Here is a 26,493-nt window from a genome sequence, read left to right as displayed (position 1 = left end):
TTTCTCTGTGGTCCCACTGAGCTCCAACAAGATCAGTATCTGTTTAATAGCTGAATAAGGAACTTCAGGAAAAAAAATTATAAATCATCACAAATGCAGCAATGTCTAGGAGATCTCAAACTACATTTGCAGTACTGGTCTTAGATTTACTGCAATGAAAACATTCATGCTTTTTCTAAACTTTGGGTTTCTTTCCAGGAGTCATCGCTTATTCCGTTGGAGTTGCTTGGGCAGCCCCAGATGAACTTGAAGCCATTGCATCAGACCCTGCTAAGGAACATTCCTTCTTTGTGGATGAATTTGACAACCTCTACCGCTATGTTAATCAGCTCATCCAAAACATTTGCACAGAGTTTAATTCCCAGCCACGGAACTGATGGACTCAAGCAAGGCAGGACCCTTGGGTGCTGTGCCAAGTGCCACAGAAATAATGCCAGTCCTCAGTTCAAGAAACACTGGAGGTGTTTCCCTCTGGGACTTTCCAGTCAGCAAGGTTGATTGCAGCTCTGTCCCTATGCATGATAATGCTCTGTGTAGACTGTTGATTTTTGTTGTTGTTAGCATCAGAAACTCTGATTTACATAGATAGCAGAAAAGGCAGTGAACATGGAGGAAATAACTGCAGCTGTTTCAAGAGCTGCTTCCAGCATAGAGCCCCCGCTTGCCCAATTCTCACCTTTGGACACACCCAAGTTCTTTAAAACGTGCCACTGGCTCCCTGAAGTGACCAGGTCCCTTCAAGGAGTGGCCAAGCTGCTGCTGAGCTGCTGTGGTAGAAACACCTCATGTGGCACTGCCCACCAGATGACACACAGATCAGGGCTCAAATACCAGACAGAGGGGGAACAATATTTGAGTACCTTCTTAAAAGCAGGTACTCTCTCCATACTGCTGTCTTGTCAGTAAGTTAAGCTTCAGCTAGTGTCAACTCAAGCACTGGGATTTATCCAAACCCTGAAAAACTGGAAAGCAAGAGAGAGGAAAGGTTCAAACCCTAGGACCCTACAACTCTTTGCCTCCTTTACAACCCTACAACCCTAATAAAGCCTCAAATCCACAAGGCAGCCAACATGAAGGAAGTGGAATATAGTCTCCCACAACCCTGCATTAATGACTTGATCTTGAGAAGTGTCTTTCCCTCTCAGCTTCATCCTTCACTCTTGGGTGGTTCAAGGCCTGCAGGACCACAGGAGTGCTGCCAGGACACAGGAGACTCTTTGAGAAAAACTGTGGGTTTAAGCTGCTCACAATCACCAAAGCATTTAAGACCCATCACTCTGTCATTAAACCAACACTCAGAAGTGCAGTCTCTAGGTCAGGAGAGCTATTCAAGAGCCATTAATAGGATTTAAGAGGGAATTATCTGAAGTTCTGTATTATACACTGGGAAAAGCAGAATTTCAAGCATTTACAGATACCCTCCCTCAAATTTAGGACTGACTTTTCTTTTATGGACTGATTTCAAAATGTACCTATTACAGCCCTGTATCTGTCAGAACACACAGTGGTTTCTTAAGTGGAGAACTACCCATGTCAGTAGTCAGTGCAGGAGGAGGGACACACTAGGAGGACCAAAATAACTGCACTCTATTTAGGAACCAGCAGCTGCTGGTTAGGTTCCATCCAGTATCATTAAAGAAAATACATCCATTAAGCAAAGTTATCAAAGGAGCCAATAAATACATGAGTGTTCACACTCCTTACAGCAATCAAAGCCATGCTGGGCCAGGATTGTGGAACTAACAGGAAATGGAAAGAAATTAAAACTCATATTTGCCATGTTACTTGCAAATCAGGCTCTTAACAGCATTTATAGTTTTAATAACCATGAGCCAAGATATTAGCCACATAAATTCTAACTGAATTGCCATAAGGGAAACTCATTGTATGAGCAAAAGTAGCACAATTTTAAAAATCATTATGTTTGGAAATATGACTGAAGCAGCTTATAACCTGTCAACTAAGTAAGCATAACGCAAATTAATGAAAACAGCAGATTCTGCATGATCCCCCTGGTGGGGTAACATAAGTCAGGCTGGGGTCCTCTCAGGAGGTTATCGAAACCAATTTTGGATGAAATAGTGGTTTTGCACAGTGAAAGTTCATCAATTCCCCTTAGAAGAAACATTAAGTTCCAGCTTTAACTGAGTATCATCGATTCAACCATTCTACCCAGACTGAAAGCACAGGACACTGTCAGCTTCCACAAATATATTTGTATGCAGAGTTTTTACCACTAATCTCTGCTGCTGCACTTCACAGCTTTAGCTTTTGGCTTGAGAAAATGATTAAGGATAGAGAGTTAGGCATGAGGCATGAGCAGAGCAACTCCTGATATCCTGCATCTCCTGATCCAGTTCCTCACTACCCTTCTGCTGAACACATCTTTCTCTGTCAGCATAGGACATTACATGGCCTGGACAAAACTCAAACCTGTAAACTGAATTTATTGGGGACTTCAGTTCAGACACCAGATTTATTGCCTGAAAACCTGTTTTTTGGGGGCTTGATTTGGGGCTGCCGAGAAAAAGGCCTAAATCCTAACTTACAGTTACTCTTAATACTGTGGTTTAATTTTTAATGCAGCAGTCACCACCACATATTGTTCTCCATACTGAATGTACTCTTGCAGCACCAAAGATTGGTACCCTGCAGAGACTCCCCAGTGCTTCACTTGTGCTCTGCCAAAAGCACAGCAGTGGTGGCTGGGACTTTAGTAACAGCTAGAGCACACATGTTCTTTAGGATGTACATAAGGGATATATGCATATGGGACATAATTTTTTCCTCAAGTTTAAAATTTAAGCAATGAGATTAAGCTTTCAAATGCTTTTCCACAGGAAAGTTGCACAGCTATCTTTTGCCAAGCATTTATAAAGGGTACTTCAGGATTTGTTGTTGTTCAAATGGTTTGTCAAGTTTACAGAACAACTATGGTGCTTGTTTTTCAATGTGCATTTTTATTTACTTCTTGAGACAATCCTGAAAGTGTCAAAACTCTAACTATGAAAATGGTTTAATTCAACTCTTGTCAAAACTTAGATGTCCTATTCATAAGCACCGTAAGCTTAAGCGGAAGCCTCAAAATTTTGAAGAATACACCCATCGATGCAATCACAGAACACACTCCTCTTCACCTTTACCTTTCATAGCAATCAAATCACTTGCTGCCTACTAAAGTCTCTAAATACTGTTTGATTAATAAAACAAGGTAACTTACAAATATAGATAAATGTTCAAAGGGGTATATTTGTTGAAGAAAGTAGAACTCCTTCTGTAACATATACAAGCTATTTTGAGCTTATCAACATAAGTTGCTATATCTTTTGCAATAAAATTGTCTTAAAACACATGCAGTGCATGTCATCTCATATGGGTTTAAAAAATAAACAGCAAATAAAGCCCATGACATTTTAGTTTCTGAAACACAGCTGAGGTTATTACTACATTATAGAAGACTTAGCAAGCTTGGCAAAGCCCCAGGTGCTTCAGTGTTGTCCTTCTACATGCTCAGATGAAAAAGATCCTTAGAGTGAGCTACCACAAAATTACCTGTCAGAGGCATCAGTCAACTGAAGCAAAGCCTAATGACTGAAGGGCATCAAAATTATACGTACTTCCCAAGGTCTGCAAGATCATGTCTTATTTGGAACCAGCTTCCTTTGGAAACTGAAAAAAATTTAACACCAGCTCTACACACTTTCTAGATGTGGGACTGAATCAAAAGAGGATCTAGATGTCCAGTCTCTTGATGCTGGGCCACTTAGTTTCAGATGTCTGACCAGTTCAGTGGAACCTGCAGTCTGGCAGAGGCATGCCCAAGAGTGGAGATGGGAGCTGCCTGAACTAGTCACTGCATACACAGTCTAGAGGGTGTTGTCTGATCACCCTCTCCTTAAGAAATAAGCTTCTTTGCACTCAGAGTTGGGCTGGTGGCTTATCAGTGCTCAGCAACCACAGTGCAGAACACCCATCTGGAAATACCTACGTCCATGCTCTGGAAGCCTTGGCAGAGCGCAGTTTCAGCATCTCTTGCCAACTCCAGCATTAGCCACTCACATTTTCAGTGAGCCACCAAATTCAATTAAGTGTTCAGCCATCTCTTCAGACAGATGTAACTCAAAGTCCTGTTTCCCCAGAGCAGGACACTCCATTTCTGTTGTCACTGTGCCACCCTGCACAGAAGGCATCGCCCGCAGGGTGCACCTCCTGCTCCTCAGCAGCTGCTGCTTTGCTGTTTTAGCAAGAGATTTTCTTCATGGCTACTGCTGACAGGTGGGCAGACAGGCTTCCCCCTTCCTCCTTGCACTCCTTCCCCCATGGCTCTCCAGCACACAGGGGGAACCATACCAGTAATCAGGAAAAGCTCTGGAGTTAAGCATCCAGCCAGGATCATCCCAATCTACATATAGTTAGGGATTCAACACCCTACCTGTAACCCCAACCCTGAAATCATCCACGTTATCTACTTAGAAAGTCGAAGCAAGCAGTAGGTAGTATAAGAATTATTGCCTACACAGCAAATTTAAGTCACTTTTCTGTGGTATATATACCTTAAATTACTTCACGGTTGAACAAAGCCACTATCATTCTGCTAGCTATTTTTCTCTGTGCACGAGCAACATTATGGAAACTACTTGATCCCTTCTCTTTTCCATTCCCAACTCATGTCGAGACATCTTGGACAGTATCAGGCCATTTACATTTGCTAAGTCACCTACATATTTGAAAACATTACAAATGTACACCTATGCAGCTGAATGCTTCAAATTCCTCAAAATAATAATTTTTCCTTGTTAAACTGAGGGAAGAAGGGGGATGAGGGTTTTAGCACTGCATCAGCAACACTGCTCACAATCAAATGTGTCAGTCTTAATGAATGGCAAGAAACATGTTGTTTTCCTTAACACCAGTTTAATACATTCTCTGATTCCTAATGAAAACTCTGTTAGTACAGTTGAAGAATTCTAGCACTCATAGAAATTACTTCTTTTTAAGCACAAGAAATTGTAGAAGTTGCACTGTATCATCAAGTATACTCACTTTTCTCACATGCAAATCATCATAGGGCCATGATCATCATGGGGCCACATCACAGGCAAACCCATAAGCATGTTCAACTTTCTTTTCTCCTACCTCAGGAATCTTCTAGAGGCATTCACACTGGCTTGAATGAGATTGTAATGTCAATTCATGAAGTGATTCCTCCTTTCCTATGAGGCAAGATGATGAGTAGGACCAAATCAGGCAATTTTATACCTACCAAGAAAAGATGAGAACTTCACTTACCCCACCTACAAGCTCAGAAAAAAACAGGATAGGCTCAATGACAACTTGTTCTGCGCAGTTCTGTGTAGGTTCTCCTGCCACCCGCTCACAGTGCCATTCTGAGCACCTTCCTGTAGAAACGCAGCTGCCATCTGTGATGTGTGGTTTGCTCTCCCTCATCCTCTCCCCAAGGGCAGAACCACGCGTTTATTTTTACGTTGCATGAACGCTGTCCTTGGGAAGAGCCACGTGTCTGGCTGTGAACAATGCCTGCTGACAGACCAGCTCCTGCACGACCGCACCCACTCCACGTGTCTGCTCACCCCACATTCACCCCCACACAGGGACCACGTGCCTCAGCACATGGAAGGACGTGGGGTGTCAACAGAGCCAAGCTGGTGCAGCAGTATGAAACCAAGACATACAGAGAACAGAAAATCCAAGGCACTCCTGTGAACACCAACACGCCGCACAGTTCAGTAGGAATTTCACATGGAGTTACCTCAAGCCCCTCCAAACAAGTCTACTTGTCTTACTCTTAATGCACTTCCCCCTCCCAGCACTCACTCCAAAACCACATGTATCTCGTCATAAAATGCAGAATTATGAACACAATGCAAATGTTGAAAAATAGTATTTATTAGCACCCAATTTACATAATTATATGGTACAAATGACACTTGCTGCTGCAACATTAAATAAAGCTGCTCTTAAAAACCATTGCTTATTTCTGGAAGTCCGTGTGATTTTGCTCAGCACAGAATGCGGGTACAGTACACAGATACCCCACTTCACTACTGTCATACCAACACAAATACCTGCATGGTTACCTCAATGGGGTCTCATTTTAAACGGCACACTAACATAAGCAGATCTATATAATTTTAAATGACAAAATATTTATTTGACTTATTCAGGCAAGTGAATGTAGCTTTAAATATAACCTATCCAAGAAGTTTCACAAAATATGAATTGCAGTGAAAAAGAGAAAATTCAGGGCTGCACTTGAGAAGCTCAAAATTACACTGGCATATTTAAAAATAATCTCCCTCTGAATCTTCTGTCTTTGCCATTTTAGATATTTATCCAGCATTTTAAACTACTGCGTTTTAGTAAGAAGTTTAATACTAAGTTTTTGAAGAAGCTTTTCCATTTAAAGCAAAAATTTATACTTGTAATAATAAACGCTAAACAAATCTTTGGAGATTGAATCACTTTCATTTTTCTCATGTCCCATGATTAATAAGCCTTTTCAAAATCATGAAATATATTACATTTATGGATGCTTACTCCCAAGAAAACTATTTCCTTCATAAATTAAAAAACAGAATTTCTCACTCAAAATGACATTCACTTTTGTACAACAGTTGCATTTAAACAAGGTAATTTTGGTGGTACTGCAATTCTGACACAGCCTTGTGCTGAGCCATACACAAAAAACTGACAAGAAGACTATTACTCAACAAGTAGTTACTTCTCATTTGGATCCAAAATTCTGCAAGACACTTGAAGTCCCACATTGTTTCAAAGTAGTCATTCAAAACTGGTCTATAAAATCATAACCTAGCCATAGTTCTGAAGGGGAATCTTCATTTCCTTTAGCTGTTTTTGTATCAGCCACAGTAGCCTTTTCATATCAACAATCTGCCATGGAAGTGACCCAAAACAGAAGGGAAGCCACTGTAATTACTAACGTGTTAGTGGTTATCACCTGTAGTAACTTCTCCTAAAGAAAGCTGTCAGGTATCTCTAAGTTCTAGCAGAAAAGAAAGAATTGTATTAATATAAGCAACAACAACAAAAAAATTCCAAGCTACAATCCATATGGCAAAGAAATTTGTTTTTTTCATCCTGACAGTTAACTGAAGATAATTATGCAAAATACAATGCAAAGCTGACAAATGTCAACAGAGAGAACCTTACAGCAACAAAAGTCATCTCATCATGGAGTTCCTTTTACAAGTTTTTTCAGATGCATTATTCAAGGAAAACATAGCACAAGACTGCTTTTTCAGTACGCTTGGACTATAAAGGTACAAGAAATCATTAGCTAACATGCTCAGTTTGCATTTCCAAAAGAAGTGCTAACACATATGAGACAGTTTTGAAAACTGATGCACATTTGCAAACGTCCAACTGCAAGGAAACAATTCTAGGAACCATACATCTGAAAACAAGCTACATTCGAAAGCACTGTATATCTTGATGATAGGAAGCATAAAAAAATAAATTCTTAATGGAAAAATATTAGCTTGAAGTCCATAATTTATCCATTATACAATGTTTTTGGCTGCTTTTCACAAGTAATCCAAAAATAATGACAATATTTGGCTTGGCAATAAGTTATCCTTTCCCTTTCAAAACAGTACAAATCCGGCTGTATAAATCTTTTCTCAGCACCACAGTCTAATACTCTGGTGTGAGGACCAAGGGTTACTCAAAATACCCAGGAAGTAATTTTGGGAGCCTGCAATTCAAACCTAAGGGAATCGAAGAAGCCTGGCCTGGAGGATGTCAATACAAGGCTTTGAGCAGCTTAGAAACACATGCACAGGGTATGGTTTAAACACTGGTGTGATCTCTGAGGATCACAGCATGGCTTGGTAGCATGAGCAGGGCAAAAGCAGTCTAACACACAATACCACAATCTACACTTGGGCAGGAAGAAGTTGGGCTAAGAGTATAATATTGTCAAATGCCTTTTTAGCTCAGACATAGCTTGGGTTTTGTAGTCTAACAACTAGTCTCTCCTGACAACAAACCAGATGAGATCCACAAATTATGCTATTCAACTGGATTTATGCCTTCTGTAGTGGAATCCACATCCTCAAAAATGTCTTAAATTATACAGCAATTAATAAGCTTTCACAACTGACTACAGAGCAGCAAAACCAAGTCAGAAGGCAGGCTAAGAAATAACACACCAAAATTAAATAAACTGGGTGTAAAGAGATACAAATTAGCCTTTTGGTGGTGAGAGGGCTGGGGCTGAAGCTGAAACTCTATCACCCTTCAAAAAACCACGCCAAGAGAAAAATCAGAAGTCTTTTATGACATTTATCCTGCAGTAAGAGCTCACTGCTAATGAGATTTTAAGATTCTCAGAAAAGGTATCCTAAAGGGAAATTTAAGTGGGAAGATAAAAAGCACATAGTAAAGGGATAGATAACCTGCACAGGTATGTTCATTAGCACAGGCAAAGACATTCTTTTTAAGGTCACATTTCTAATCATCCTCCCTCCTGGGAACATTCCCACCAGATAAACAAGAGTGTTTGCCCAAACAAGGACTATTTATACAAGAGTCATCCTAGTCCTTCCCCACCCCCTCCAGGAGTTTGTTCATTTGCTCTGCTGTACTGAACACTACCTTTTACAATGGGGGTTATTTTTTGTAAAACATCCCTGACATAATAGTATGGATCAACACTGCTGTCCATCAGTTTCTCTGCTGCTCAGTAGGAATGTGGCAGAGGCTTTCACTGGCAGTTTACAGACAAATCATTTCCAGAACTTTGTCTCTAAGCTTAAAGACACTGATGACAAAAGAGTCAAGACTATTCACCTATTGTAACTCTCTTCAACTAAACATGTTATCAGATTCAGATAAAATATTCTCAACACCTTCAAGTCCTTATGGAAAAAAGGAGCTTCCTGAAACATCTGAGCATTTTTTTCAAGGAAATCTTTTCATCATCTCAGTCACTCAATAGTAACAACTATGGTAAGCATCTCTACAATGCCAATGAACAGCAGCTGCCCAAGAAAACTCATATTGCCATGTCAAAGATTGTCACATCTCATACAAACCAATTTACCACGTGGAAGAGGTTAACTATTGTATTCTGATTTCTTCATTTCTGACAGTGTAGTCCAAACCAACTTCCACTAAACAGCCACAAATATCAGCACAGGACAACCACAATGGCTGCATTTTCTTCCTTAATGCATCTCAGGTTGACTAGGTATTTCACACAGGCACCAAGTAGGCTCTTGGATACCTGGGACAGACAGTCTGCAAACAACACACTGTCAAACCACAGCCTGCAAATGTTTCCAAATACTTGAAAGGCATTAGTAAAACCAAGACTTGATTATCTGATAGTTATGCCCCTTTTTCAACTGTTTGTTTCCACACTTTTGCCCATCAAACACTGCTCAAAGAACACATGAGTTTACAGAAATTGATGCTCCCCAAAATTACACTGTTAAAACCTAAGGAGGCAGGGAAAGGCAACACATCTGTGATCCAACAGCTGTACTGAAAAGGTGGTGTAACTAAGTCCTTTATCTCTCACACATTTATTCAAAAGAAGAAATCTCTGGTTACTTTAAAATCACAACTGAAAAACAATGTTGTATGACCTAATCACAAAGCTGTATGGTGAACATCACACACTTAACCAAAATTACATGGGACTGCTTTAACATAACATTATTTGAAAATACACATCCTAAAAAAAACAGGCTACAGTATATGGCATATAGTTCTACAGGCTTCTTGCTAAGAACATATTTTATCAAAATAAAGAAGAATGAGATGAAAGTAATGAATCTTTTACATGGAGGTTTTCTCTCTGAGGCCCAAAATCAAATGCAGACACTAGGATTTCATAAGAGTGACACAACAGATCTAGAACTTCTTCCAAGCTACTCCAAATAATTCTGTGCAAGTGTTTTGGTAACTGAATCAAATATGTGAAAGCAAACAGCCCAGTAAAGTAAAATAGAGTAAAAGTGAGAGTATTTAAACTAGTGGACCAACTTTCAACATAATCGAAGGACTGAAAATTCTCCCATTAAATTAGTTAGTAAAATCAAAATCATTAGCACAGGCTAATATACACAAAAAATTTTAAGAGCTAACCATTAAAAAATTACCATGTAAATTAGATATGGGAAAAATAGTACTGGTACAATGCTATATAGTGATATTGCAGAAAAATGTTTTTTTTCGAAGAACAAGCCTTGGGTCCAGTTTTGTTTACATTTTGAATAAACATATGTATCACACTAATGAAATTTACTAATTACCCTGAACCAGGAAGAACTGTACACCAAAGTGGAACAAATAAAAATAATTTAGTGCCCTCAGAAGTCAGAAGTTCAAAACTTGTAAGATCCAGGATGATCATGAAACAGGAATTAAGTCTCTAGCTGCAAAAGAATGGTAACATACTAAAAGTGAAGAAGAAACTTGAAAAGCAGCAATGCTCAAATGTTATTTAAAGGAGTTGTCATAAATAAAGACATAAGATTTAAGCTTGTCAGACGTCAAAAGCTTGGTCTTCCTACACAAAAACATTGTGTTAGAGAGGATAAACCCAACCAAATAACAACCAGACTTAACAGATGACCCTCAGACTAAGTCCAGCAAATCATGCATGTGGAATGGTGGTATGGACACCAATATCTGGAGAATTGAGCTTAAAGGCTGAAAACGAGAAAAAGCTGTGCAAAAAAAGCTGACTAAAAAAAATAGCTTGAAGAAAGCAAAAAGGAATGAAAATATAAAGATTGAACCAGTGTGTGCATGGAGGTTCCAAATTACAAAGACTATGAAGAATATGTAAAATGGCACAAAAGATGGCTTGGAATACTGGCATGAAGTTACAAAAAAGAGCTACTAAGTATCACATAAATCCTCCTGCCAGTGAGATGTAATCATTGAAATAATCTTTAAAAGGAAGCCTAATTGTTTTAGAACATATAAAATCTCACTGGTCAAGACACTATAAGAATGCACAAGTCTACAACCCCGCTTTAGCAAGCAGATGGACTAGATAACCTAAATAATTTTTTCAACCTTATCTCCTATGATGATGCTCAGAAGATCTGACAGGCTCATGCACAATACCCTGCAGTCCTACAAGTATGTGAGCAAGTACAGTAAAAAGACATTGACATCAATTATGAAGACAAGCACAAAAATATATATATTCCACAACCTCTTCGTAAGGCTACATTTGTTTTGTTTTGTTTTTTAAAGGCACCTCATCCTCTAGCTATTGCCAGCTTTTAAAAAAATCACTTTTCAGTTTGAGCAAGAGCTCAATAGTGAGAAGGAATCATCTTTCAATTCACATTTGAACAGCCACTTCTTACATTCCAATTGTAATCAGAATGACAGTCTTTAAAAACAAGCATGCTGGCCTATTAGTTTTTATGTACAGCAATTTAAACAACTGTGACGACATATTGTATTGTGTAAGCAAAAACACAACATTCATTTCATACTCACACCATTATCCTTTGTATACACAAACTCAAGAGAACTCTTAATACTAAAACATTAAAATGCACCCATGGAGTCTTCCCTTACTAGACACATTTAATACATGTTTACAATATATATACACATATATAATATACATAACTTTTAGAATTTTTCAAATAAATTTTTGTAATTTTCTCTTCAAAAAGAAATAAAATAATGACACTGAAAGAATATGAGTCAAGTACACAAAATTCTCACAAAGTTGAATGCTCAGTTTTGCAGCCAAGTTTCCTCCTTTTCATCATAACCAAAACATTTTATAAAAACTAAATTATCTGTATTATTATTGTAGTCATCTGTTTCATGGTAAAAGTTCTAATCTTATCTAAGGAAATATATTGCATATCATTATCATGAAGTGACATATGTGAATATTCTGAGCAATAAAAGGTATTCCAGAATATTTCAGCAGTACATATAATGTGTAGCAGGCTCAAACAGCGCAGGTCAACCTTTTATTCTAAATAATATACTTGGTTTAAACTCTGAGATCAACTTCAAATGTGGTCCCATCCCCAAATGGCACTCTAAAAACAACATTTTCAAACCTTATGTTGGTATCTTTCAATGACTCCTGCTTACGAAGTGTCAGTTTCAAGGTAAAGATTTATTTACCAGTTTCCAGTCTTAACCTCAGGCTGGTATACGAAGAATTGCACTGGGTTCTTTCCTACTCATATCAGCACCAGAAATCAACTCCAGCAGAAACTCTGCTTTCCATTCCCATCAGAGAAAAACACCAACTTCGTGCTTATGAATAGTAATAATTCTGATGATGACACATAACAGAAAAGAACCCACTCACCTTCCTTTAAGAAGGGATAAAAAGACTAACAGATTGGATTAAAAGTTATTTGTCAAATCAACAGAGAAGCTCTGAATAGATAAACAAAGCACATCTGTTGAGTAATTATGAGAAGTACTCATTCTTCAGGTAACCCAATCAATGACACATACACCCAATGAAGTGGACAAGGTAAAAAGTCCCTCAAATGGTGGAGCTGGGAAATATTCTAGCAGTAGCAGAATCTCTCAAACTGATGGAACTTTGTACAGTTCCCACCTATTCCACTAAAAGGACTCATACAAAGCATCAGATTTCATCTTCAAACAAAGTATTTCACTGTTATCCTTTAATGCCCAGAATGATACCCTTTTTAGCAGGAACAGAAAGAGGAGATGAATGTTTGATAGCTAAAACTGTAGGACAGCTTCTTTGGAAAGCTTTGTGATAATTTCTCGTGCCAGATCTCCAAGAATAAACAGCATTCAAATCTGAATAAGTTAAATTTGCTACTACAGTCTGTTGTTAATTGGGATTTAGACTAAAGGCTCAGTTTCTAGCCATACACTAATAAAATCCTTAAAAAATTATATAAATTTTTTGCAAACTAAATATTTACTGAGAAACACAGAAGATGTAACAGAAACTTTACTGCATTTTAATGTATGTTAGTAATTTGCCTTCCTTTAAATGCATTTATCTTAGGCTAGCAGCCAGGTGGCTGAGATTAACTATCTGCTACTGCTCTCTGAACAAATCTACTTTATTCATACACCAAAGGGATGACAAAGTGCTTCTCACATGATACAGTAAAGAACATGTGAACTGACTTTGAATCACTTTTTCTAGGTGATTTGAGTACATTAAGATTCTTCAATGAGAAGCATCCTAGGAAGTTTCCCTATTTTCCTACTCCCTGATGCAATTAGACCCCTTCTTTCCAGTACTCCATTTTATTAATAGAGAATACGTAGACCTAGTTTCACCCAAGGCCTGCCTGGACGAAAATTCACACCCTCTAAATAAAAGCTTTTTTTTTTAAACTATTTGAAACTGAGAGATTCCAAGCTCTCAGCACCAGCTGAGCTCACAAAAACCAAAACAAACGTCAATTTAGAAAACAGCACCCTGCAAAACTACACACTTACAAACATTCTCTGAATTACAGGGCAAGATAAAACAACTCATGCCCTCCTCTTCTCTTTTGAGCAGCTGGTTAAATATATACAAAGCTAAAGTTGAATGGAAAGCACTCTGTCATACAAATACTTTAGCCAGGGCATCTGCACCTGCACTGGCAATATAACATTTGGATGGGTGGAATGCCACATCATGAATGGACTCATCAAATTTTTTGCGATGGGCAGTAAATTCTTGGATGCAGGTCTTGCTTTCAAGATTCCACAAGCGAATCGAGCAGTCGTGACCTAAAGAAAAGGAAAACAGTTTTCTTTATAATTTGCATGCCTGCCACCATTATGAGAAAAAGAAAATGAAATCTGAATGTACTTACTGCCAGACATCAAATACAAGCCATTAGGATCAACAGCTAAACTTGTAACTGCATCTAAGTGAGCTACCATGGAGTGGATCAGTTTTCCTTTGAAAAAAAGATTTATTTAGGTTATTTTCTGCAGTTAACTTTGTTACCTCTATTCACTGCTTATGACCCTACCACAGCTGATATAAACACAAGAGATCTTGTCCCATGACTGAATCATTAAAATTATACAAAAAGTCAGTATTTTAATGTTTACAGTTCCCAAGAACCACAGTAGCAATATCATCAACGTTTATGAGACCTTTTCTTTAAGCCACACTGACAATGCAATCACTGTGCATTTTAAATATCTGCCCCTTAAGCAAATTAATGGAGTTCTCAGGTAAGATCTGGGATGGGAAGGAAGGCAGGGGCTGAGCATACTAGAAGCAATGAATATAAACTACATGGGAATAGGGAATAGTGTTAGTTATCTCAGAGAGAATTAATGTTTTATCACAGCGTATTACAATTTTTACATTGATTTTACAATGATTTCATGTTAAAAATAAGAACTCATGGGTCAAAGGTGGCAGAGGTCTAGGAAGCACTAAAGGAGTGCCAGAGGTTCCTGCTCTCAAGAGCAAAATAATACAGACAACTAATAAAAGAAACATAAACATAAAAGCATGAAGATTTTGAAAAAGATGCCTTTTACGTTAAATATTTATAAACCCCATACATAGGGCATTCTAAAAGAATGGACAGAGATCCACATTCCTTATCATTTTTCCAACAAAGCTTTAAGTGAGCTGGCAATCTTTATTGGTGATGAGAGATTTCTGCTTCAGAGGATATCCAATTCTTGACATCCCTCAGCATTTGTGTGAATACTATTGATCATAATGAAATTGGGAATATGATTTATACTACACAATGGCTATGGCTAAGACCTGCTGGAAAGATGCGTACCTGTGTTGTTGTCGTAGAATTTGATGTGTCTGTCTTCATGAGCAGTGATACTAATTGGAAGAGTTGGATGGCTGATGACTCTGTTTATCTGACAGGAAGAACTGACTGCTAAGAAAAAAACCACACACATCAGTATAAGTTGCTAAGTTCTTTGAAAGACTACTACTAAGAAATAAATATGCAATCAATCTAATTTGCAAAATAATTCTTATATACATATCCTGACAACTCTCAGCTAGCACCTTATGTTATGCACTTTCTTCTAAAATACTTTCCAAACTACACAAGACAGATACATACATAAAACATACGTATGCCAAATAAGGTCCAGCTTTTGGACATGGTTTTAGATAAGCACATCAGGCAAAAATGTGAAACCAAAAACTGAGTGAAAAAAACCTAATTCACACATATTCCTCCTTTTGCCAAGTCAAACTTTCTTCATAACATACAGGACAGGACAATAAACACTGCAGGCAAACAAAATCGACCTCTTATTATCTGATATATATGTATTGAAATTATTTAAAAAAGGATGCTAGATTATTCATAGGAGAGCCAATTTTCTCACCTTCAGTAATTCTGAAATAGCATGCATATATATAGATCTACATATACACAGAGAGAAAAAAGTATAGGAATTTTCTGGTTAGAAATCCAGGCAATGCTATGCTGCACAGGTTAATGTAAGAGGTGTCTTAAGAGGCATAGATTAGGAAAAAAAACCACAAATAGTAATTACACAGAACACCAAAATACAGATATTGTCTTTCATGTTGACTGCATTTAGCTATATTGCTTTTAAAGAACATTCACATAATTTAATCTAAATTCTTACTAAAATAAAGAAAATAGAATACTACTGAAGGTTCACTTCCTATTAAAATGGTGAAGATTCATTTTACACCTTTCTATAAAAATCTGAACCATAAAGCAGTGTCAGCATCCATAGGGCACTTAGAAATTATGAAAGTAAAAATTAAGGGAAAAAAACTTCACATTCATATAAATAAACACCCCTAAAATTACTAAAAGCACATGAACTTTCATCACAGCCAGCCATCCTCACAGTTTGAAAATGCCAAGCAGAGGCTTATACTGAGCAGAAGAGTCCCTAAACAGTGTGGTAGGGCATTTCAGGTGACATTTTCCTCTTGTCTAGTTCTTGTACAAATAGTAATTTATTTCTTTAAAATACATGTAAACTTGATAGTACTGTTACATAACTAAAGACACTAAACAGGGACTGATGGTTGCCATACCAGGGTCTTGTTTTCCTAAAGGAAAATTACAGAATTACAGCAAAGAGTAGGTGAAAAAAAATAGAAGGGAGAAGGGGAGGGAAGAAGAAAGGTGGCTTCCACTGAATTGCTTTAACTAATTTAGAACAGTTTTTTTTTTAGACAGGAACAAAAATGTGGGTTAAAAGAAGAAATCAAGCACAGTAAGGAATAACCTAAAGAAAAGATATGGCACTGTCCATTTGCTCTTATAAAATTACAATCATTTAAATATTTTAAAACACACAAACAAAGCCAACAGGAATGGCTTAGTCCTTTTAAAAAATATAATTAAATAGTAGAATTCAGTGACATAAATCCCCAAGAATGAGGAAAGAAATATCAAAATTTTAAAAGACACAATGTTTTGCCATTGTGGCCTGAATATGCAACCTTATGCTTCAGCTCATTCTGGTCTCTTTTGTAAAGTCAGGGTAAAATAATGGACTAATAGCAGGCTCTTCACAGTATCCTCTACAACTTCTAATATTGGTCACTGCCATGATCCAAGGCATTACATGGGACCTTGTGAATTAATACTCTTTCACTGGAGCTTTGCTTTCCTCCTTCAGTGGAAATTTCAATTAAAGTCCAAGTCCAAATGAGCCAAGAGTACAATAAAGCTTAGAAGATGGATACCTCTGAGGAAAATAAAAAAGAATTGACATACACTCCCAATTTTGTAATAAATTTAATATTAAATTTTCCTGATATTGCCTCTTTTTTGCAGTTTTGGACTGAAGAGAAAATGGATATATTGAATCTGCAAAGATCACAAAGCTGTATTAAAGAAACTTGTGCTCTCATGCTACTATCCCTTGAGGAATTCAGAGTGCGAGCTTGTTTCTTCGATCTTACTTCAAAAGTATGCGCACACTTCTGCTACTGCAACACCCGTGAGGTCTGTTGTAGTAGTAACAATTTACTGTTGTATCTCAGAACACAGCTTCTAACATAATCCATTTTATAATTTCTCATGACACTGCCTGATTCTCTGGAAACACTAAAAAGATTGTCAACAGTACCCATCTCAAACAAGCAATTTTTTTTCCTTTGGTTGATTTGGGGCTTTTGATACATACTAGTATCCACAGTGGACTCCAGGGTAAGAATTCGTTGCCGTGTCTCCATGTTAAAAATGCTAGTGTGTCCACTGTTAAATGATGCTACCATGAGGCTTGGGTCACTGCTCACAAGGTCTACTGATGAAGGGATTCCCATTTCTAGAAAACAATGTAGAGAAGATGCAGTTGGTGTAAAGAAAACTAAAAAAAATTAAACAAAAAAATCCTTACAAAAAAAGTACTTCAACATCAAAAGGGCCATGATTATGAAAGTATGTGTTGCATTCTAAAATATAAATTATGCCAATAGAAATAGCTTTCCCTGTATGATAGCTATTTTAACCCTATTTTTCTGGACATGTGTATCAACAACATTCTTTACTAAGATGCTGTATCTGAAACTGCAGCTCTGCAGAAATCTACCTTAAAATTAAGAAAGCAAGACCTCCCTGGCCCCTTTTCCTTCAACTGTAGCAGCAATTCTCAAAAAAAAAAAACCTCCACCGAACTCCATTGCTTTGAGTAAAAGGACATGAAATTGAAGTGTACAACAAGTGACATGACAAATAATTAATGCTGTAATAATTAACTTAGACAAAATCAGAGCTTAATAAAACACCAAAGTTCTCCAGGTGCAGATTTTACACACTGGAATTGTCATCATGTACAGTTATATAAATACATTATAAACTTGTATTTCAAAACTCCTGCCTATTGTAGTATATATTTCATCTCCTAATAGTGTAGCTATCTGCACACCATAGGACAGAAGATCAAATCAGCAAAGCTTGGGCATAGGATATATTCCTTAGGATTTTTCTCTTCAAATGTCCTGTTTACCACCTGCTATGAGAAAGAACAACACCAGCTGCAACAGACGTTAGGAGGAGGAAAAGGTAAGAGAGTGAGAAGCTGAATTTTAAGCAACCTAATGTTGGATGATAGATTCAGATAACACAGGAATACCATCACATCCCTGTAAACTCTCTAAAGATTCATGGGAGAAATATCTTTCTCAGGCACAGGACCTCAGGACTGTTTCTCAGGAATGGCAGTAGTTACCTACAAGTACTAGGAAAAAGGCCAAAAAGGACTGGTGTGAGAAGAAAACACATTGTTTCTCAAGTGACCTTTTCTACTACTGCCATGCATGCTTATCTGCAGCTTCCTGGTAAGCCTACAATGGTTAATCTGAACGACTTGAATAATGAGTGACAGATATTTTAGGGGGTTTGTTCAAGGTTATTAATAAGCCATAGGAAAACTGAGTTTTCAGTCTTTGGATTTCACAACTGGGCTTCATTTCAGTTTAGAATACAAAAAACCTCCTAATATAAGGGCTATTATATTGCCCCTGTGAGGGAAGACTACTCCTCCTTCCCTCTTAGTTTAATAATTAAAAACAAAACAACTTACAGTAACAAACTCCAAAACTCTACCAGGAAGTTTTCAAGGCAGGCAGATAGACAAACTGGCAGTAAGAAGCCTGCATTTAACTAACAAGCAATGGCATATCTGACCAGCTTTAAACTATAATTTGACCTGTCCATTCAGCTGTGACAAGGTTTATTTTGCCTCAAAAGTTTTTCTGAAGAGACATGGAACTGTCTCAGCTCATGGGCTGCCTTTAATGACTATCAGCTCTAGGAGACTTTGGCAATGTCAATGGGCTCGTTCTGGAGCACTCTGACTCAGACAGACAGCAACTTCCAGAAATTAGATTCTAACCAGTGGGATTTTCACTTGTGCATGACATTTCAGTAACCAACTCCAAAGGAGTATTTTTTTTCAACTAGCAGTGTTTAGAATCACTAGGTTATTGTTACTTAGTTTATCTGCAAACTCAGAAATTCAATTGGAATCTCTGTGTTAGAGGCACAAGGAACAAATCTGGAAAGTACAATGACACTGGCCTGAGATGAAACAATGGTTACTCCAAACTTTCACTAGGGGAAGAAAGGGCTTTATATTCTGGATAAACCAAAAACAAGGGCCTGGTGGAAACTCAAGTTTGAATCTGAATTACAGAGTTAATACACTATCCTCCATGGTGCTGGTAACATCAGCAGATCACCTGCAGCAGTTGGCTTTTAGATGTATCTAACTGTCCCCCTGAATGTAGGCATATATGCAGGTAATGTCAAAGAAGGGTCACAAAATTTACTCTTCCCAAAAACATTCATAAAGATACGAAACTCAGAAAGAAGCACAAGAAGCATGTCTATTCAGTAGCCAAAATTATGTCAGTCTGAGCAGTGAGGCTCATGAAATTCAAGGTAGGGCGATTTTCTGTACCTTGATTATCATTAAATATATTCAGAGCTGGAGCAATTTCTGTAGCTTTCCACAAACGTATAGTGCCGTCTGCTGAACAGGACAGCAAACGCTGGTGAGCTCCACTGTAAACCAGACCCCACACTGCATCAGTATGGCCTACAAAAGCACCTCTTAGAACAGAAGGATCTGTGAATGAAACACAACAAAACACATTTCCAAACAAAATCTGAATTAAGTCAATAGCTGTATCTTAGCCTGTGTTTAGGCACCAATCTCTGGAAGATAATTGATAAGAAAACCCAAGATGAATCACGTCATATCAATATAGAAGTCTTAATAATTCTGGCATTAAGATGCTTGAATTTCAGCAGCATATGTGACATTCAATTACTCAGTTTACAACTAAGAGAACAAAACAATGCTTCAGCAGAAGGGACAGTACTGACTTTGGCAAAACACACTTCACTGTTAAAATTCACTTTCAAACAGCTATTAATGCTACAGTAGTCCCTTTTATGCAGAAGTTAGCTTTGAGACCAACTGCATCTGAAGCTACCACAAGTGCAAAATAAATCATAAAATCCAGACACAAGGCTGGCATCCATTCAGATCTAGTAAATTTTACCTAACTGGGCCTTTTTAGCTGTTTCTAGCCAACATTAACAGCTTTGGTCTCAGACTGTAAAACCTTTTTATCTCAACTCCACAGAAATTTGTCAAAGAAAAGAACACTAAAATACACATTTCCTGTACTTGCCAAATTATCAGGTTTAGGCCTATATTTCTAAAACCTGTACTTTAGACTATCTATTTCTAAAAACTATGATGAGATCAAGGCCTTTTTAAAGAAAATTACATTTTATCTTGCCATCAAGCAGCATCAGCATTAAAACAAAAGGTTACTTTAAGTAACTGAAGATAACATTCAACTTGCTCTCTTAAACTTTCACAGAAGCATTATGTACAAATTATACTATTTTAGTGACATAACATTACTGTCATTAAACTTATCATTTCACTGCTGCATGTGACAGCAACATACCGTAAGAGTCATAGGGGTCAATGTTTGGGTTGGTTGTGTTCCAGCCATGGATGAGGCCATCTGTTCCCCCACTGTAGCACTGTTCACCATTACTGCTCATCACCACACAGAGCACTGGTCCACTGGAAGAAAGCCCCAAAGAAACACTGGCTATTAACATTTTCATTACATGCAATGCAGTGTCAATCTTAAGAATTTCCATGTTAGATACAATTCACTTGCTGCATGGATTGCAACAAAAATTCTGCATCATGAAATAATACGCTACAAGACTTCCCATAAAAATACCCTCCACAATATCTGGTAATACAACTGCAATCAGGACAATTAATCATTATGCACATGAAATGTGAAAAACGATCACAATTTAAACGCTAGGATTTTTTATTTCACATAATTTTTTTCTCTTTTCAAAAGATTTAAGGCTCTTTCATGAAATCATCTCAGTAGATTCAAATTTACTGCATTCATTCTTCTTCAGTTTCGTTCCACATATGCAAGTATGTGGCAAAAAGGCAAAAGCTGCAATGATGAACAGAACACCTAATCAAATTTGAACTGTATCATTTTTCATTTTAAAGGTTTTTCATTTTAAAGTAGTGGTGTATGTGACTTCAGACCTAAATAACTATGCAGAAAAGAGAAGAACACATGCAGATATTCTAAACAATATAGGAACTAAAAGCATCACATGATATTGGTAGCTGATAAGATGGAAATACTTCTTTTAAAAATTCTGTTTCTGTTTAAAAATCTTATCCTTCTCAAAGTATGACACTATTTCTCAGGAAATACTTACTTATGTGCTCGGAAGGTATATATTGGCTCTACATCAAGAGAAGCACTCCTAAACAAAGTATGAAAAAAATATTAACACGTATACCATCTTATACAATGCTTTACAAAAATTTGCCAGAATCGCTAAATTCTTAAAATCCCTGCTACATCTTTTGCAATGTTTCTCCCACAACTTCCTCTCCCAACATGATTTTTCACAGGTCTAGGAACTATTTGCAGTCCTTCAAAACATGATAGGATTGGTTGTTTGGATTTTTGTTTGAAGACCTTCAAGGTAGTTCACAGACCCATCAAACAAGTAGGTAGGTACATCAATGGAGCAGAACGAGTGGAGGGACATCAGCATCAGATGGAATGTATCATTAATTGTTCCTATTGGAGCAAAGGAGTTTTGGACTCAAATTTTTCTATCAACATTTAAGTGCTTCAAAATTTGCTGCTCTGGACTTTATCAGTCCAAGGGAGGACTCCGTTATGCCCAGTTCTCCTCAAAGGTGTGACGTACTCCTTTAACCACATCAGCCCCACTACAAATTTCCTCTGATTTCTGCAAATTCCCAGCAATTTGCAAGAGACAGTTAACAAAGGAACCTGGCAACACCTCAGAGTTTCAAGCTGTACACATGTAAATGCATGTATGTGTATACATACATATGCATATATATATAAATGCATCCTATACATTTATATATACATGCAAGCACACTAACAGGCCGCATCCAAATATTTTCACTAGTAAATTAATTTGCCATGTTATCTACAAGGAAAATATAAAAAAGTGAATGGTTTTCATCTTCACAAACAAAACACATTCACAAACACACACAGATTTTTCTGGCATTCTTTAGGCATCTCTACCCTTCTCTGAGAGCTTGTTTTCCTACTCTTAAATTCAGGGAACACTTTCCATTAACTGCAAGGGCCATTCAGTGAAGTAGTATCTAGGTGGTTTTGTTCCTTCATAAATTAAAATTGTTTTTGAAGAAAATAAAGAAAAAATCTTACTTTTTTGCTGGGGCTGTTTTTTGTAAATTCCACATTTTTAATGTATGGTCCTCTGAAGCTGTTATTAAGACTGGTTCAACTGGATGAAAAGCGAGACCTCTTATTCCATCAAAGTGACTTCTTAACGTAAACTTGGGGTTCCAAGTCTTTCTCAATGCATCCTTATTGTTGGCTATCTAATAAAAAAAAAATGCCAAACTTTTAATTAAGCTGGAAGGCACAACAAAAGGAAGAAATCAAAAATTTAGTTTGGCATTTTCAGAAGATGTCAAATTATCTCACCCACTTTTCATAATAACCTGCTCTCAAACAATAGTCCACTTAACACTAACCAGACACTTCAAAATGAGAACCAAGGTAGACATATTCTATACAAGTAATGTCACATCCACAGTAATAAATTCTATGCAAATCTGAAATACTCTCATGCCTGTAAAATTACACACTTTAAAAGCACTGATACTTCAATGAACTCAGTTAAGTATTTAAAACTTGATCTATGGCTCATTCACTTACAAAGTTGGGCTTGACTCACCAAGGTGCAGTCCCTGAATATCCAGAGTACTACTGACATGGCACCTCTAAAGCAAAGATCTGAGAGAAACAGAGAAGTCTCTAGAAGCACAGAAAGGAACAGAAGCTAACTTACCCAGCTAAGGCAACACAAGCTCTGTAATAATGCATGACAAGTAAAGTTTGCCAGAATAGGAAAAAAAAAAAAAAAAAGGCAAAAAGGACTTAGCTACACACTAAGAATCTAACTGACAGGCAATAAGGTATCGTGTATACAAACACAATTATTTGGCAATAAATGCATTTTAGAACATCAAAAAAGAAAGCCTTTTAATAAAATAAGTTATTTCAATATTGCTTCTCTGAACAAACATTGACACAAAATGCTGTACAGACTTTTTCACTGTCAGTCGACAGTGTCATGAGTTAAATTTACCTTTCCATAAACATTGCTGATGGTGGTTATGGAAAAAACCCAAGAAAGCAAACAATTATACTAATGTTTATCATGTTGAAATCTACAGATGATTCCAAATAATTTGTATATTTAACTGCAAAGATGAGAGAACTGTTTTGAGCCACTTCAGGAAACACTTTATCCTGGGGATTGAGGACGAAAGAGGAGGTTTAAGAACGGAAGTGATTTTTCTTAAGCTTTGTTACATCTGGATTTAACAATAAAAATATACACAAATTAAAAGGTTCTACAGATTTTAAACAAGGAGAAAGGAGTCACAAGAAACAGCAGGTTTAGTCTCATCATATTTCTTAGTAATGACATATTGCCTTGCTCAGGGAGACAAGTCAGTTTCTTTGCCAGTTTACTGAGCCAAGTTGGCTCTGTGAAGGAACAGACAAATGCTCGAGCTGGTACAAAGATGGGGCAGGACTGCACAGTTAGCAGCTCTGGCAGGTTTTTTGAGGACTGGCCAAGAAAGTCTCAGCAGAAAAGGTACAAGATGTACAGATATCTGGAGAGGAATTTTGTTGCCTCAATATAGGCACCTAATGCCAATTAGGTGATGGAGGGAACATGCCTGCCTTCCAGCTGCCGTACCAGCAGCACAGGTTCTGTGCCACATCATCAAAAGCCATAAAGACATCTCAGATGCCTAACAGTGAGTTCCTGTCCTGTCAGGATAAAATTCTCCATTTGCCTTTCATTCAAAAATGTCCTTCCAAAAGGAGTCCAAGACGGGCAGGTCATAAACTGGAAAGTAGATGGAAGGCAGTCCCAGCCAGCAGACCAGCAGCAGAGGTGGAAACAGATTCTAGCCCTGACACATCACCCACCTGGCTGCCGCCCATCACTCTACCCACCAGTCTCACAAGCTCTGAGACTGGTTACTCACAGAGCACACAACCTCCTTCTGTCTCTCCCCACCAAAGCACAACAGTGAGGTAACTCGAGGCCTGAAAAGCAGTTTGGGGGGATGCCAACCCCAAAATTAGCACCTGATCTGGATTTGCCACTTGTAATAATATTTGTGCCTATACAAAATTGAAAATGAATTGAAAACAAATTGAAAACTAAAGACGGCAGTGACATGCAATTACAGGTACTTCTCTTGTTCAAAGCTGTAAGAAATCAAACAAGGGCCTACTGCAAAGTCCAAACCTCCAAATCAGTACTTAACATTAAATGCAATGATCTTGTAGTTCAGTTACTCTTATCTAAAATCTATTATAATTTTATGAAGATGATTCATCTTCCAGAAGACTAAGGGAAAAAGCAGAGCCAACCAAAGTGAACATTTGTCAAGAATGTGTAAAGGAAGGAAAAAGAAAAGGCAAACTTAAGTGTATTGGCTAGCAATCTGGGAAATTTAATCTTGTTAGATAATCTAAAAACCAATCTGCAAAAGAAAAAAATTGTCTTTTAAGTAATAAATTAATAATCTTCATTACCAAGTGAAAACCATTCTTCAATTTACAATCAAAGCAATATGTAATAGACTGAAACCATGAAATGAGGTAGCTTAATGCTGCCATTTTTTAGAAGAAAAAAATCCAGCAAAAATGTCAGTGAGATGAAAGGGACTGAAAATGGGAAAAGTGTCTGCCAGTCTTGAAAGCGAAGTAAAAACTGATTCACATGATCTTTCAACTTAATTCTCCATATGATTCAAAACTGACACTAAAAAATAACATACTAAACTTTCACTAATCATACCTGATTCACATTTGGCAGCCAGATGTATGAAACAGTCCAAAATAAAGACATTATCTGTAAGCTAAATTTACAAGGAAACTTGAAATAGAAACACCAGCCTTTCATTTTGCTTCAATAAAGTGCACAGTAACCAGGGCAAATAGTTTTGTAAATGTTTTCTTTTAATTGGCAGCACTAGAAAAAGCTAAGAGTTGAGGTAACCATAACTATGAATTCCTGATCACAGGATTTCATACAGGCATTGGACAAATGAACAAATAGAAGTTAGTATTCTCTACCATGCAGGAAAGGATTGGAGTGGATAAAGGAATGCTACTCCATAAATGAAGGCTGTTAGTTCAGGATACAGAGACATGAACAAACACAACATTTGTATGGACACTTGCACAATGAAGTCAAGCAATGAAAGCATCTTATACAGATGGGTTAGGTTTGTCATGTTCTCTGAATTTAAAATCCAGAGTTGGATTTTTAGGAGTACCTGTAACAGAAATTTATTTGTACATTACCGTACCCGTTTCTGAAGACATAGTTAGGGACAATTAGTGAAAACATTAAGAATTGAGCCCAAATTAAGAGATAATACTAAGATACTCAATTTTAGCAGAATTGCTCTGCATTCATTGCAACATTGATGATTCATAACATATCACACGTTCAGAAACTTACTATAGTGGTAGGGAACATCTCTGCAGAGGCACTCTCAAAAAGTGCCTAAGCTTTTATCAACTATGTATTAATTGTTTTACAAGTACATACAGGGGTAGAACTTCAAAGTAAGGATCTGCATCTTATGTCCAAAGTCTCTGACTTAATTGTGATGGCAAAATCCCAGATAATGATTATTTAAGAATCACATTTACTGAAGGGTAGGATTCTTCCCCAACAGAGAATTAAAAATTATCTCTGAAATCCCTCAACCTTGACACTGCTGGGATGCAATATCAAGATTAATCTGAAGCTGACAGATCACACAAGAGCAGATGATTAAATTAATACCTGAAGTATCTTCTCCCAAGTAATCAGAAATAAAGAAAAAAATTGCATACAACTGAAAAGATGCAATTTTAAGAAAGATTTTTTTCATAAACTGTGCAAGAAAAATAAGGCTACACACATAGCCACAGAAGTACTGTCCACAAAACCCTCCTAAGAGTTCTGTTTTCCCATTTGAAATGCAGCTATTGTCCATACCAGGTAATGTAAACCACAGCTCTGCCCCAGCTAAGTCTTAAATTAATCCCAGGAGAGGGATTCCACTGTTTCTCTGAGCAAGCTGTTTCAGTATCACCCACTACATAACTTTATACCCCAGTGTCTTACTTGAACCTTCCAAGCTGTAATTTGCTGTTATTTTCTCCTGCTTTAACAGCTGGCACTACGGAGAAGCTTGGCTCTGTCATCCTGACAAGCACCCTTGTAATACCTGCAGGCTGCTATTCAAGCACTCCTCAGCCTCCTAACAGCTGAGCAAGACTAGCTCTCTTAACATCTACTCATCAGCCAGAAGCTACTGGACTCTCTTCAGTTTCTCTCCTTTTGAAGTGGAGTGACCCAAAAC

General features: G+C 37.5%; 2 protein-coding genes across 5 annotated transcripts in view; one reads left to right on the top strand and one right to left on the bottom strand.

The window, feature by feature from the left end:
- Nucleotides 1-3,352, top strand: part of VIT (vitrin) — a 53,911-nt gene extending 50,559 nt beyond the window's left edge. For both annotated transcript variants that reach the window (XM_053974448.1, XM_053974447.1), the window contains one exon: nt 199-3,352. In XM_053974448.1, coding sequence (XP_053830423.1) covers nt 199-377 — 179 coding nt within the window. In that variant the 3' untranslated portion in view covers nt 378-3,352. The remainder of the gene's footprint in view (nt 1-198) is intronic.
- Nucleotides 3,353-5,886: 2,534 nt separating this feature from the next.
- Nucleotides 5,887-26,493, bottom strand: part of STRN (striatin) — a 68,487-nt gene continuing 47,880 nt past the window's right edge. For 2 of the 3 annotated variants that reach the window (XM_053972974.1, XM_053972972.1), the window contains 8 exons: nt 22,247-22,422; nt 21,243-21,290; nt 20,444-20,565; nt 19,420-19,587; nt 17,143-17,283; nt 14,781-14,888; nt 13,842-13,928; nt 5,887-13,755 (listed from right to left, as the gene is read on the bottom strand). In XM_053972974.1, coding sequence (XP_053828949.1) covers nt 13,586-13,755; nt 13,842-13,928; nt 14,781-14,888; nt 17,143-17,283; nt 19,420-19,587; nt 20,444-20,565; nt 21,243-21,290; nt 22,247-22,422 — 1,020 coding nt within the window. In that variant the 3' untranslated portion in view covers nt 5,887-13,585. The remainder of the gene's footprint in view (nt 13,756-13,841; nt 13,929-14,780; nt 14,889-17,142; nt 17,284-19,419; nt 19,588-20,443; nt 20,566-21,242; nt 21,291-22,246; nt 22,423-26,493) is intronic. The other variant, XM_053972973.1, reaches the window with a different exon arrangement.

This window comes from Vidua macroura, chromosome 3 (genome assembly GCF_024509145.1).
Source record: "Vidua macroura isolate BioBank_ID:100142 chromosome 3, ASM2450914v1, whole genome shotgun sequence".
NCBI lineage: Eukaryota > Metazoa > Chordata > Aves > Passeriformes > Viduidae > Vidua > Vidua macroura.
This window is presented reverse-complemented; position numbering and strand designations above follow the sequence as displayed.